The 15,236-nt window shown below is 35.3% G+C and overlaps 1 protein-coding gene across 12 annotated transcripts in view; it reads left to right on the top strand.

Moving 5' to 3' along the window:
• The window catches only part of YAP1 (Yes1 associated transcriptional regulator), a 112,669-nt gene that overhangs the window by 71,024 nt on the left and 26,409 nt on the right, over positions 1 to 15,236 (top strand). For 4 of the 12 annotated variants that reach the window (XM_070490381.1, XM_070490377.1, XM_070490379.1 and 1 more), the window contains exon 4: positions 3,953 to 4,066. The exons of 4 other annotated variants lie outside the window; for them this stretch is intronic. In XM_070490381.1, the coding sequence (XP_070346482.1) occupies positions 3,953 to 4,066 (114 nt within the window). Of the gene's footprint in view, positions 1 to 3,952; positions 4,073 to 15,236 lie in introns of all 12 variants that reach the window. 4 more of the 12 variants (XM_070490380.1, XM_070490376.1, XM_070490378.1 and 1 more) reach the window with 1 other exon arrangement.

Below are 15,236 nucleotides of genomic sequence, written 5' to 3'. Positions count from 1 at the left end.
ATGCTTATAAGATTAATTGTATAGTAATTGTTCTATATCATATGGACATTATTTAATTCTTAGAAATATAGTGAGAAAATAGGCAGCAATCACTACCCTGTTTATTTGTACTGGGCTTGTCTCTCCTTTATATCATGTCTAAAATTAGCGCATGTAGAGTTTTGTTTTTAGTGGTTTGTTACATAAGAACAGTTTTGGTGAAAAGTTTCTTGAATTTAATTTTTGAAGTCTGCTGTTTTTTAGTGAAATACTAAATAGTTAATGATTCATATATGATAAATACTTGATAAATATATGATTTATATATAATAAATATGTAATGATTTAAACTTGTATATAGAGGGATAAAGTCACTGTGTTCCACCTATATGGTAGCACATAGAGCCACCGTTTAGATTTTAATGTGAGAGTGTCATCATTGTGAGATGGTAGTAATGGAGCTGGTAGTGGTAGAGGGACTGCTGCCATTGCTGCCCCCGAGGGTTGTGCATTGCACTATTATTTATAACAGCAAAAAGATTTAGAAACAACTCTGATATCCAACACTGGAAAAAAAGGATCAGTGAATTCTAATATAGCCATACAGTGAGATCTATGAAGCCATTAAAAAGAATGGGAGAGACCTATGTGTTGTGTCAAGAAAAGATACCCATAATATATTAAGGGAATAAAGCAAGTATGGTAGATGTAGAGCATGACATCAGTGGGTCTGCATGTATTATGGATTGTGCACACAAAAGAAATCTAGAACATATCACAAAACTGAAGTAATTCACTTTTTCCCCGGGGGGGGGGGGTAGGTTACAAGAAAGTTTGGCTTTTTCCATTATGCGTTTCTGCAATTTTTAACATTTTAAAAAATTTTTATACAAACTGTAAAAGTGAATATGTTTCTGAACAAAAAGTTTGAGTAAAAGGAACTGGGTTACCAACATGTCATTCATATGTTCTGTTTATAAACATATTAATTGAAAATAATATGTACTACATGATTTTAAGCTCATTTATAGAAAGTTCAGAATATTAAGAGGCAGGACATTCATTCATTCTTCCGTGTAATATTATTACTCAGATACTAGCCTACGAAATAAAAGATGAGTGACCTAGTCATTGCCAGGAGGACAGACATGTAAACAAATAATTACAGCTCTGTCTGTTAAATATTAGTACAGAGTAGAAGAAACTAATAATTTTGTGTAGGGTAATCAAGGAAGACTGAATTGAAGAGGTGAAATTTGAGCTTTCTCAGAATAAAGAGTTTATAAGGGGTGGGGCAGAAGGATGTCTGTGATAACGGGAATAGCACATACAAGGAGATGACATGTTTTGTGAAAAGCGGGGGGGCGGGGGTTGGGTATGTGAAGAAGACTTATTAAGAAATAAGTCCAGCTGGCATTTTCCTTTTGATAGTAGAGAGCAAGGGAAATTTTTTAAAGGCAGTGAGTGCCATATAAAAGTTTATTAGGTAGTATTTTAAGAAGAAAACCCTGATGGCTGTTTGATAAAAGATACTGGAATCAGGAGAGGAGATGAGAAGTCAGACACCAAGGAAGGAATTTCTATAGTGGTCAAGAAAAAGAGCTGGTAGCTACTGATGACTGAGTTCTTAGAGATGGAATGGAACAGACCAATCAGAGAGAACGTTAAGTGGAATCTACAGGACAGAGTGAGTGGAGCAGATAGGGAATGTTGGTTTGTATCCAAGATACATACGTCTCTTTGTTCTAACTCAGACAGCTAAGGTGGAGAGCAATACTGTTTAAAAAAAAAGAAAAAGTAGAGAATTGATGTATTCAAGCAGGTTTGGAGGCTATAATGAGGTCTGGGTTGTTGAGTTGAGGCTCCCAAAGGCATCCAGTGACTGCTGTTGACTTGTTCATCATCATGATATCTTAGGAACTTAGGATTTTAGTTAACTTGTTTTTCAAAAGCATTTTACAATTGAGCCATCTTTGCAATTAAAGGTAGTAACAGACCATTAGTATTCAGTTTTGCAGGTTTGCTTATCTTCCTGGTAGGGAAATAGAGCCCAAAGTGATAGTGAAAGCTAATGAGAAAAGTGGTTTGATTTATGTGTGTTAAACAAGTTTGCTTCCCATTCACCTTTTACTGAACATGGGATCCTTACAGCAAATGCCAACTCTGGACATGGTTAGCATTGTGTACAGAACTCCACATCTGGAACTGGAGGAGGATCTTCCCCCTGTGGCCTCTCTAGGAGCACAGAACACTTTAGTTTCAGATGTCTACATTTCCTAACAGGATTTTACCCCCATTAAAGCAGAGCTTTGACAGTTGCCTTAGTAGCAAATTGGTCGGTTCCCTATAAAAATGAAACTGGCCTAGAATTAGGACTTTGGGTCCCTTGGGCCTGTGTGAGTGCTCTGTATAATCAGTTACTCATTCGGCATCACTCAAGGCTGGCATAGACTGCCAATATAGAAAGAAGGAACTTATTCCGTTTTTGCACAGGAAGCATACTCAGTTTCTGGTCTTTGATGTGAGAGATGAATATAAAAAAGTGTAGTTAGGAGGAATAATGGCTCAGGAATTAGGCTGCCTGGTTTGACTATCATCCCTGACACTAACTAGCTTTTGATGTTGTACCAGACTGAACCACTCTGTGCCTCAATTTCCTCATTAGAATGGAGATAGTTGAGTGATGTAGTGGTTAAGTTTGTGCACTCCACTTCAGCAAGGAAGTTCGTGGGTTTGGTTCCCAGGCACAGACCTACACACCACTCATCAAGCCATGCTGTGGCAGCAACCCACATACAAAATAGAGGAAGATTGACATGAATGTTAGTTAGCTCAGGGACAATCTTGCTCAAGCAAAAAGAGGAAAATTGGCACAGATGTTAGCTCAGGACCAATATTCCTCACAAAAAAGAAAAAAAAAAAACAGAGATGGTACTGCTCGTGTGATTGGTTGTAAGGATTAAGTGAGTTAAAGTGCATAATATACTTACAACAGTGACTGGCACATAGCACTCAATTCATATTGGTCCACAGATGGAAAAATTGTAAGCATTTACTCAGACTCTATTTCTAATTTACACTTGCCTCTCCTGACTCCGGTGGGGATGGGAAGGAGAAGAGGGGTGGAGGAGATGAGGAGGAAATATGCTTGAATTTAGTAATTTATTCTGGGTCTCTCTTTTCTTTGCTATTACATCCCTAAAGCAATTATCTAGCTTCCCTGCCCTCATAAAGATAGAATAATCTTCTTAGACTTCTATATTCTTTAGTCCTATCTTCCGGATGTTGTTTCATCACTCTGTAGCTTTGAAATTGTCTCTTTTTGCTTTCCAACAGTTTTAGCGCTGACCCTGCCCCCTTTAAGCCTCTGACAAACTTAAACTTCCAGCTGCAACCCCCACCTCCTAGCAACTTCTGGGCTGCTTAAAAATAAACTTTTTCTGGATTATAGTTTTCTTGGTGTGAGCCAGTCACATAAATAATGGAAACAAATGGAGCTTGGCAGGCTTAGCTAAAGTGTGCTTTATATTAAACAGAATGTTTATGATACTTTGGATGTTCTGAAATCACTTGCGTATTCCTTGTTAAAGAACCTTGGAGACCCCTAGGAAGGTACTGTCACAAAACTGGCTGGATTGGGAGGTAGTCTCTGAGCTGTAGCACTTCATGTCTTGTAATAAGAGTAGTAATAATTATTTGGGTCATGACTTCCAAAAGGATTTTTTGAAAATCTGACTTTTTTTTTTTTCCATCTGTGTCTTTAGGGATGTTGATTTTATTATTTGGTAGTTTCTTTTTAGTGGAGAAGAATCAGGTACATAGGCTTACCTTTCTTCTCTGAAATGATGCTTACTTCTGTTTTAATGAATTGTTTTATGTCAAGATGTGTTTTCTTTTTAAATTAGCACCCCTCACACTTTTTTTTAGGCGCACCAAATAAAAACCAACCGTGATTTTTTTTCTGTATTTATAGGTCCTCTTCCTGATGGATGGGAACAAGCCATGACTCAGGATGGAGAAATATACTATATAAACCATAAGAACAAGACCACCTCTTGGCTAGACCCAAGGCTTGACCCTCGTTTTGGTAAAGGTTCATCTCAAAACCTTCTTAGAGATTTTTGATTACTATTTTTTGTATATGAATTTGGGAAGGTACTTTAAATAAAATTGCATTGCTTTATAGTATTAAAAAATGACTGCCCACCCAACTTTTCCAGTACTGTTTTTATACGTTTCACTTTAAACTTGAGAAATTCAAGTCCAAATCAGCTTTTTAACTTGGACTTCTTGGGATGGGGTTAGGGGAATGTTGTGGCTGACTGGCCAGAATCACATTTCCTTTCACATTTCTGGGAGACACAGTGATCTTGTTTAAAATGATCTTTCTAGCTGCAATAATAATCAGGTTGTCATGCTGCATCTAAAACCCAGGTTACCAGCCTTTGCCAGTGACCCAATGTCTGCTTATGCTTAACTTCAGAGAGCAATGAGTACCATCCTGTGCCTGGGTGTTGTAGTGTTTTCTGTCCTCAGTAGGGGGGAAAAACCCTGTCATCCTAGAGATAGACCAGTGAAAGCATTTTTTCCCTTTTTTTCTAGCTTTTTTTTTTTTTTCTTTAAAGTAACGGTCCTGTTCTTTGTTTTTCATTTAGGAAAAAAAAGCACAAAGCCATATTTCCTCCAAGTCACGTGACTAAATCACCATTTGCACAAAGGAATATTCCCCTCTCAAATGTGCACATTTTGATGTTAGTGTACAAGCTCTTTAATGCCTTTTTATCCATATTTTTTCACTGTTTTCAGTTTCTTCCGTTGGGTTTCTGAGATATTTTTCCAAAGCCATGGAAAAATGAATCTAAAAAGGAGCAGATCATTGTGGTTTTAAAGCTTTCGTCTTGGACTGGATGCAGCTAAATGAAACAATGTGCAGATCACTGAGTAGGTCAGACTGAGGGGACGCGGAACCTTTGAAGCTTTACAGGGGTTGACCTAACAACAACTGTGGGGCCCTTACGGGAAAGAGGAATTAACTCTGTGAATGCCATCAAAACACAAATGCCGGGGAAAAAAGAAAAAGAAAAACTATACCCAGAGCTGGTTGGGTAAAATAACTTCCCTGTCAGGAACATTATGAACAGTTCTCCTGTATCTTTATCTATACCTTTAAAAAGTCCCAACGTTCGGGTTTGTCCTAAACTGACTAATTGGTCAGCTTTATGGACTGGTGGAACCCCCATTCAAGTAAAGTCAAAGGTGGGATCAGGGCAGAGACTCATTTTGACAAATATCCGGTTTGGCTTAAATGCTAGCCTTTTGAGCTTCAAGACCTATTTGGGTGTTAAAAAAGTAATGTGGCATGTTAATAATTTGCAACTTCAGATTCTATTTAATACTTGAATAAGCCCTTGTGGTTGAAATAGGAAACCAAGTAAGGTAGAGAATTTAATAAATGTTGCCATTTGTGTGGACTGGAGTGATAACAACCATGTTTCCTTAAATCATCTTTAATGAAATGAATTTAGCTTGTCCTCGTTTTCAAAAGTTTTTAAAAATGGTACTGTGGTTTTTCGCACCAACATAAGGTTATAAAAGATGATGATTAACTCCTAACTAATGCAGAAATCAGAAAGGGAAACAAAGCTCTTTTTAAAAAAAATTTTTTTTTTTTTTTTTTCAGTTAAGACAGTGAAATAAAACAACTTGGGTGTGAGCTTAACTAGATTCATTAATTACACACACAGCTTGGTCTTTTGTTTTAAATTGAAGAAAGTACTAAAAAACATTCTTCTTTCCTACCTCCAACACATATGTACACGCAAGCATACAATTAGATATGCCAAAAAAAGTTTCATGAAATTCTCTTATTGCCTTTAGTTTCCCCTTTTTGGGCCCACTGTGTATGTGTATTCCAGACAGGCTTGACAACATGCCAGAGCTTTTTATTTTGTGGCCCGACTTTTAATCTGTTCCAGACCTTTTCAGTCAGAGAGCTCAAGTGTAACTGAAGGGGGGCAGGAAAGAAAAAAAACGTGTGGGTTTCTCTGATCTAGAGTGACAGCAAATAGAGACAAGCTGTTAGCTGCTGAATTTGAAGGAGTTTTCCTTGAAATCTGAAGTTCTGTAGGGGATTGTGTTTTATCTCTGCCAAAAAAATATAAACTATCCCCTTTCTGACTCTTTGAGCCACACAAACACAAGTGGTACGTTATTGCTTTCGTGGTTGCTTTCCTGTATTCCCCAAATCTGTGTTAAAGTATATACCAATTAGCTTAAGTCAAGTTGACCTGTGTGTTTTGATATTTTAGAATGGAAGATAACGCCTCTGAATGAGCTTAACTCACTTCCTTCAGACACCAGCCTCTCTTATGTTTCAATTCTTTATCAGATACTTTAGATGAATTATATTTACAATAATTTATCAGTCCTTCACATCCCACATGAAATTAATAAATTATCCATATAACTTCAGGAAATTAAATAGTAATTTGTTGTGGGTTGGTTCTTTTTTATCTGACTTTTCTTATTCTTTAACATTTAAAAACTAGGTATATTTGACATTTATAGTTTTTTAGAAAATTTATTATTAATTTGTAACAATTCATGAAGTGACATCCAGTGGCAATAAGGACTCACTGATAATTATTGGCTTTGAAAAAAGGAGGGCTTTTGTTTGTTTTTAAGGAATCATGTTAGGAATGTTTTTACCCTGTATTAAAATTGATGCTTGAGTATTACGCAGGCCATTAAATTATTTCATATAAACACTCTTTTTTCCTAGAGATTTTATACTTGTAAACATGCAGAGTCTCAAGTTTAAAACATTTTCTTGTACATTGTAGAATTATTGTTTTATGTAATATAGTCATATGAACATTTTCCAGTAAAATCTCTAATGAAAACACACAAAAATTATAATTTTTGTACTTCATAATGAAACATCTACTCCAAAGCACTAATAGTCAATGAATTGGTCATTTATGTAATGTTATTTTCCCTATTATTTATATAAAAGGACATTAAATAGTGTTAGCAATCTGTGTTTCTGAAATAAGTGCTGATGGCACTGCTGGGATAAAAACATACTTAGTGCAAATAAAATATTGGAACCAGAGATTTGGGCTAACATATGTATCTTGAGTCTTAAAGGAAGTAATGAACAATCTAGTGTGGCAAAAACAGAATATCCTTTAATTCCTAACAACAGTTCTGTGCGTAGAAATCCTGTCCATGGAAATGTCAAAGGTAATTAAAACCCAGATGTTGATTTTGATTCTGTTTCAAAATTTCCCAAAACTTGCTATACGCTCTGTGTGTGGTATAATTTCCTAAAATAATAAAAAGAATAAGTAAAATATATATAATTTATTAAGTCCCAAAGCCAAAAGTTCTTCAGCACTTCTTTCTTATCGAAGTTGAATGTTTTATATCAATAGAGATCAACTAAAAATTTTAACTGTTTCAGACATTCATTAACTTTTTCCCTTTAAGATCAAATATTTCTAATAGCTCTTAGATGAAAATGCACGTAATGACCAACTAAATACCTAAGTCTGGTCTATTAGAGATGGGGAAAAAAACACTAAAAGCTGTGGAAACTAAACCTGTAACTCCATTAATGGAGTCTTGTGTAGATAGAATGTCAGCATCTAATCATTTGAATTTTACTGAAGCAAATCTCTTAATAATCCATGCATTAAAAACAAGAGTTGTTTTGTTTTTCTTTCTCTCTTTTAACTCTTTCCTGGTGATACTAAATTGTCAGTATTTGGTTGTGGACTATTATTGACTACTTAGGATAGGGAGGAAAAGATGTTTCCGTGTGTTTCAGGTTACAGGAGCTGTTGCTAACTAAAAATTTTTAACGGATAAACCTTAGAAAATTTGACCCTGAAAAGGAATTTATAATTCTTCTAATTGACATTCCTCAAAAGGGGAGAGTATATGTTCTGGGCACTGCAGGACGTAAAACATCCCTGGATCTTGCCCACTAAGTGCCATAGTGACACCCAGTCATTGTGACTCCCCAAACCACCAACCTGTATTAAAAAATAAAAAAACACTGGGCGAGGTAGGGAATATTGCCCCAAATCTGAACTTCTCTGAAATCTAGGGAAATTGTGACCTAGCTAAGGTTATAAAGTTGAGTGACAGAACTAGAATCTGAACTTGATCTTTGACACCTAGAATTCTGAAGAAATTTAGATTACATGCGGTTAATCTTTCAGAAACACCTAATTCACCAACACTAATACATGGAAATTTCAGAGGGAAGACGACAGTGGTAAATGCATCTACTTATATGCTGATATTGTGACTCATCTTGAGGAAATTACCCAAGGTAATGAGTTTCCAGTTACAGAAGAGAATTATAAGATCTCTGATTGGAGCAGACTGTGAAACCATCTGGATGAATTATCATCCCTCTCCTCTGTTATATTCTTAAAAGATTGTCTTCTAACCTCAGCTTTGACCTTTCTCTTGACTGGGAGCTGACCACATTACAAGGCAGTCCATTCTATTTAAGGAAAGTTCTAATGACCAGAAAGTATGTGTTCCTTTATTACCCAGAAATACACTTCCCTTCAAATTTGTGAATACACTTCTAATCCCAGAAGTGTTCTCTTCTGTGGTTTCTCCAGTTTTTTCATGTGGTAAGAGTTCTGGATTCTTTACCAGTTCACTCCTCTTCTCTGGATGCTTTTTGTTTTACTAGTGCCTCTTTGCATGTGATGGTCAATACAATGTTTTATGTGTACATTATCCAGTGCAAAAAAATAGTTATGGCATCGCTCTGACCTGGCAATTTATATGCCCTCCAAAAATCCATTTTTCAAATCTGCAGAAGTTAGCTAGCATCCTGTTTTCTACATAGTAGTTACATAATGTATTAAATTCAAATGAATTAAATTGTGATGTAGAAAAATTTAGCTACTTAGTTGGGAATCAGTTGGCCCAAAGTTCTGGTATCACAATGTAACAACTTATTCAGAAAGATACCTGACTTCTCTTGACTTAATTGGACTCATCTGTAAAATGTGACTGGATTATACTGGATGCTTTTAAGAGTATTTCCAGTCGTTAATTCAATACAATATGCTAGATCATGAATTCTTTAGTGACTGCTTTGGACTCTTGATTTTTCTCAATAGCCTTATGGATTTGAGTGCACTGAGGTTTCAGAGATACTTTTGAACTATTTTATTGCACCATTTAAGTTTAGCTTTTGGTCCTCTGGTCACAGCTGGGAATTGCTTTTGAAGAGGAGACAGGGAAATCTTTCAACCTTTAATCTAAAGATAAGCCTTATCACATGGTGAGTATGGCCAGGCAAACAAATCTGATGGGGGATGGGCAGTGCTGAGTGCAATAATTTTGTCCAACTCTCAAACTTTTGGAAGCATGCAGGAGTTTAAACATGCGCATATTAGCAGGGTTCAGCTTTACTGCCTTAAAGATGGTGTATTTCTGGTATGCTTTGTTTCTGCAATTTAGAGCTCCCATGAAGTTGCCATGATAGAAAGCCTGATGTAAGCTGATTTAAAATATAGTTCCAGGCTATGTGTTTAGTGAAGCCTGATTTAAAACATACTGTTAGAGATTTTACTAATTGTTGCCCTCAATACATATTTTTTTTACTTAAAAAATAAGCACTTACTGAAATGAATATTTTAATGCATAAGATTAGATAACATCAAAATTAGTTCAACTTGAGGTTTGCGGTTTTATTTAGGTTTTTTAAAATTTGTGTTAAATTCAGGAGCATGGTGCCATAATAGTTTATCAGTCAGCAATCTCTCCATTACTTGCTAAAGGTGAGTAGGCATATGTTAATGAAATTAAATTAATATGTAGTTTCTACTTGATAATGATTCAGTGATGCAAATAATGATATAATGAAATATTTTTGTCTTTGTTTACACGAGTTAGTCATAGAATTTTTACGACTTAAAAGCTTAAGATCCACGGAAGTCACTGAATGATAATTTAAATTGTTTATTTGTGTTGCTAAAGCCCCTAATGTCAAACACACACAGAAAAACATAATTAGTTTTTAAAATAAAACTATGTTCACGTTATAACTGCTTATGTCAACTCTACATTAATAGCAAGAATCTTAGAAAATGTGCTAGAGAAGAGAGCCATTTGGTGATGCCACTTTTTGTGCCAACCCAGAGATTCGGACACAAGAAACAGAAAAAGAGATTATAGACTTCCTGAGGGAAAACTCAAATATGTAGGTTTCTGATAAAATAAACCAGAATGATGTTTGGAAGAAGAGAGTAGTTCATATTCTTTGTTTTGTTTTATACTCATTTTGCTCTGCTACTCTGGTTGCTGAAGTCATTTTAGAACTCATTCTGGACTTGCTTCAACTTGGAGATTCTCCTTTGCATTACTAATAGCATCCTACTTAGTTGGGATAGAAACTATTTCAGTATTTATTTACTCAAATATTTGAGTGCCAGTTATGTACCAGGCACTATGCTAGCCTTTTTTTTGGGGTGGGGGGGGAGGTGTTACAGCCTGCTAAACAAATAAATACTACAAAATGTGTTAAGTACAATGAAGGATAATAAATAAGGTGCTATGAAGGGAAATAATGTGGAGTGGAGGGAACCTGCTTGAGCATGGGTTTTCAGGGAAGGCTTTTGTGGAGAGGAACATTAAAGGATGAGAAAATGCCAGACAAGCTCAAGACTATATAAAAAGACCAGTTTTTGTGCTTACCAATAAAAAAAACTAAGGTATATATTCTTCTAAATTATAAATTCCACTAGTGAAAGAGCATTCATAGTACTAATAAATTACATGTAATTAGAAATAAAGCTATTATTAATGTAACTGCTTATACATTAATATGAATTCAGAGTGGCAGGTATATTTTAAAATGTAATTCCCCCTCCCTTTAGACTAATAGTCTCATTATCTGTACTTTTCTCTCCAAGCTAGACCTTAAACTTTATTTTCACAATAGAGGGAAAAAACAATTATACTCTGGGGACAGAGAAAGCTGAAAGCTAGTTAGAATACTTTCTCCCTTCTCCTCCTCACCTCATTTAGCAACCCTTGTGTTCTGCCCCAAACTACTTAATGAAGTGATGAGAAGAGAATGTTCTGTTGAATTTTTTTAAGTTCCATCCATAATTGTATTGTTTGAAAAGTACCATTATAAAGAATTTTCATGCCTGTCTTTTGATAGAAGGTTGAAGGAAGAAGAAATCGATTTGACCTAAATAATGATGTTTCTTACTGATATTTTTGATCAGTTTAAAAATTTAAATACTTTAACCCAGTTTTGGAGCCTGGAGATGGTGCTTGGGAAAGAAGAGCAAAGTGTGGGAGGGAGAAATTAGTTTTCTAGTAACAAGACCTAGAGTAGTCTTAGACTAGGTGAACTGTTAGCACATAGTACGAAGCAAAACCACACGATACCACTTTATTCCAAGTAGGATGGCTAAAATCAAAGACAATAACAAATGTAGACCAGAATGGAGAAATTGGAACTCTCATATATTGCTGATGGGGTTGAAAAATGATGCAGCCACTTTCGAAAATAGTTTGTCAGTTCCTCAGAAAGTTAACCCAGGGTTTGTAGGTTCGAATCCTGGGTGTCAACCTACACACCGTTCATCAAGCCATGTTGTGGTGGCATCCCACATACAAAATAGAGGAAGATTGGCACAGATGTTAGCTCAGGGACAGTCTTCCTCAACAACAACAACAAATAAAAAAATAAAGGAAATTTAAACACAGAGTTACCATATGACCCAGCAATTCCATTCCTAGATATATGTGCCCCAAAATTGAAACTATATATCCACACAAAAACCTGTGCATGAATGTTCATAGCAGCATTATTCATAATAGCCAAAAAGTGAAAATAACACAGATGTACATGAGTTAATGAATGGACTAACAGGATGTAGTATACAATGGAGTATTATTTGGCATTAAAAAGGAATGAAATGCTGATACGTACTACAACATGAATGAATCTTGGAAAACAATCCAGTCACAGAAGGCCACATAAAGTTTGATTCCATTTATACGACATGTCCAGAGTGGGCAAATTCATAGAGACAGAAAGTAGATTACTGGGTGCCAGGGACTGGAGGAGGGGTGATAGGAAGTATACTGCTAAAGATACAGGGGTTTCTTTTGGGGATGATTAAAATGTTCTGGAAATTAAATAATGGTAATGGTTATACGATTCTATGAATAAATAAAAACTGTTAAAAGGGTGAACTTATGATGTGTAAAATATTTCAGTAAAATTTTTTTTTAAATCATTCCTAGACATGGCATTGTCATTTAGGTATTTAGCTTAATTAAATGTTGGGAAACATTTTGTATATTGATAATAAAGAGATATATTCAATCATTGGGACCCTGGCCTTTTGCTCCTTTTATAAGAGACAAATTTTCATTGTGAATCAAGTAGTAATTATTGCTGAAAAACCATCATTTTATATTTAAATACATAGATTATGTCAATTAGTAGCAACTTTTTGTAGATGATTCAGTCCCCTAGCTTGTGTAGTAACCAATTAGCTAGCAGTGGGTGTGTTGTTTTGTCTTTACTGTTTCAAGACTGACAGATGGCATGTTACTTTGTGTTTTTAGGAAAGCTTGCATTTTCTTTTTTAAATGTCTGCTATTTTACAGTCTTGTGTACCCTTCTAGATATGGGAAAAAGCTAAAATTTGTTCCTAAATGTATGAAGAAACTAATATAGCCGTGCTAATATGTAAACATGCAGTGTCTGAGACCTGATAAAATACTAGACAAAGTAATGTAAGAAATGTTTTCTTATGTTGTGGGATATTTGATGTAAATTAATGTTTAAAAAGTTCAAAAATTGTTTCTAATTTTAAATTACACTTAATGAGGTTATTAGAATCGAATTTATTATCCCCAAATTTATGGTTGATTACCAGATTTGTAATACTCTGTAGCATTCCAAGGTTGAGGTTACAAATTATGTAAATCTAAAAATTGTCTGAAGTTTGAAAATTCAGATGTTTGGAATGAAATTTGGGGAGAGACCCATGGTGATGACCTCCTTTCTTTTTGAGAAGGTGGTCTCTTTGTTTTTCAGTAATTGCTGATTCGATGGTTCACCACCATGAAGCTGTCAGGACTAATTTGTTAAGTAAAACTTGAAACAGTTACTATTTCATAGTCCAAGCAGCACAGACTATGAATTTTAAAATATAGCATGTAGTTTTTAAAGTTCTGTCATATTTTAGGGGCTTTTTTTTCTCTTTACCTTTTAGAAATTTTATTAAAACTGGGAACATTAGGATTTCAGTACTGTAGTTGATCATGAGGAGTGGAAGTTGGTTCTCTTCTTTTCTGGCTACTCTGCCCCCTTTCCCCAGGAAACAAAGCCTGTTTTGTTTCTTGCCTGCTTGTGAGGTCTCTGCTGCACCCCATGTGGGCGCACTGCTCTGTACTTTGCTGAAATGCTTGAGATACTCAGAAGGTAAAGAACAGGAGGCTGCTTCTGGAGAGGAATAAATCCCTGCTTCAGTAGATAAACAAGGTTGTTTGAATCAGTCGTTTAAGGGAGCTCTTTATATGGAAACTTTGTAGCACTGCTTGTATCCATAGGTAACAGCATTTAAGTAAACGCAACTGATAGTGCTCATCATTATCAGCCAAAGAGACTATTTCTGTTGCATATTTTGTGCAAATTTCTGTTGAATTCTGCAGAGCTGTTCTTCCTCCATCTTTTGATATCCTTTTTTTTCCCTTTCTGTGGTTTTGAATAGTCAGATAAGCTTAGATTTGAAAAAGACCTTACCAACCAATTCATTCAGAATGCCGTGAGCAATGGTGCCTGTCATTGATGATTACTGCTTGTAGTATCTGATTCTGGGAAACTAGTGGAAGGCAGAGGATATTTACCTCTTTATTTTTGTGAAATTTTATTATTGTCTAATTAGTTTTTCCAAGGAATATGTATTACCTTATATTAACTTATTAAATGTTATAACTTATTAAATGCTATATTACTTAATAAAAATGCAGTGTAGAAAGCTCAAAAGCTTTCCTCATGTTTCTTAATATATGGAATATTTAGCAGTGAATAGCGCTATAATCTCTTTTGAAATCAGTCATGTTTTATAACTCCAACACTCCTCAACTTACTAATGAGCTATTGGTTTTTTAAAATCAATTTATTTAATTGCTTGAGGTTGAAAACATTTTATTCCTAATAGTTGTTTGCTCTAGGCCTCAGTTTATGAGGTGTTCACTGTATATGATGGATTCTCTGATCAGTCCCCCAATTCACATTTAACTCATATTATCGAACCTGACATAGGAAAATGTGTAAAAACCTTTCTGGGGAAATATGTTGAGTGTCCTACTGGAATGCTAGGAACATGTTTCACCGAAAAAGAAGGATCCCTAAGAGGCTTGAGCTAAGACTCAATCTCCACCACTCATTTTTTTCCATTTAGATCATTTAGGAAAGATAAATATGCTTACCTTTGTGAATCTAGAATACTTAGAAACAATGAGTGGCCTGGTAAAGTGGGAGCAGGGGGAGGGAAATACAGGAATACAAGCCAGGATGATTATCTTTAGGAGTGGTAATCTTAAAGTTTAGAAAAGACTGTTTTAGAGAAGGGAGGAGAGTAACATTTATGGAGCATCTCCTGGTTTTCCAGGACGATAGTAGATGTTTACATACATTACTTAATCCCCACAACGACTCCAAAACGGGGATGTTATATCCCCAGGTATAGTTGAGGAAATTGAGGATTAGATGAATGACTAAATTGGTTTGCCCAGCTCTAATTGTGATTCGTATAATTCTAAAGGCCATGTTTTTTCTGTCATCCTGTGATGCCTGTCAATTGTACATCGAATGTTACTTTTACATTAGTAACAGTAGATATAAGCAATTGTATTAAACGAGGTTGTTGATTGGTGCCTAACAAATCTTAGCTCTCAAAAATTTTTACTTTTTTTCTACCCATTCTCCAATAAAACTTTATAAACTATATACCATAATTAGGAAAGTTTTAGCCATTTATTCTTTGTAAAGACATTTCATAAATATGATTTTTCCGTATAAGAGATTAGTAAGGCTTACAACAATATGCAGTAGTGAGTCATGTTTTGACATGCCTTCTGTGCCAGACAAAATATTAAAAAGAGATAACCAAAAAGACATAACCAGGGTCATAAATTTGAAAAAAATAATCTCTGTGGGTCAGAAAATAAAATCACACAAAGCAGTG

The sequence above is a fragment of the Equus asinus genome, chromosome 20 (assembly GCF_041296235.1).
Source record: "Equus asinus isolate D_3611 breed Donkey chromosome 20, EquAss-T2T_v2, whole genome shotgun sequence".
Lineage (NCBI taxonomy): Eukaryota > Metazoa > Chordata > Mammalia > Perissodactyla > Equidae > Equus > Equus asinus.
The sequence above is the reverse complement of the archived record's forward strand: the minus strand, read 5'-3'. Positions and strand labels throughout refer to the sequence as shown.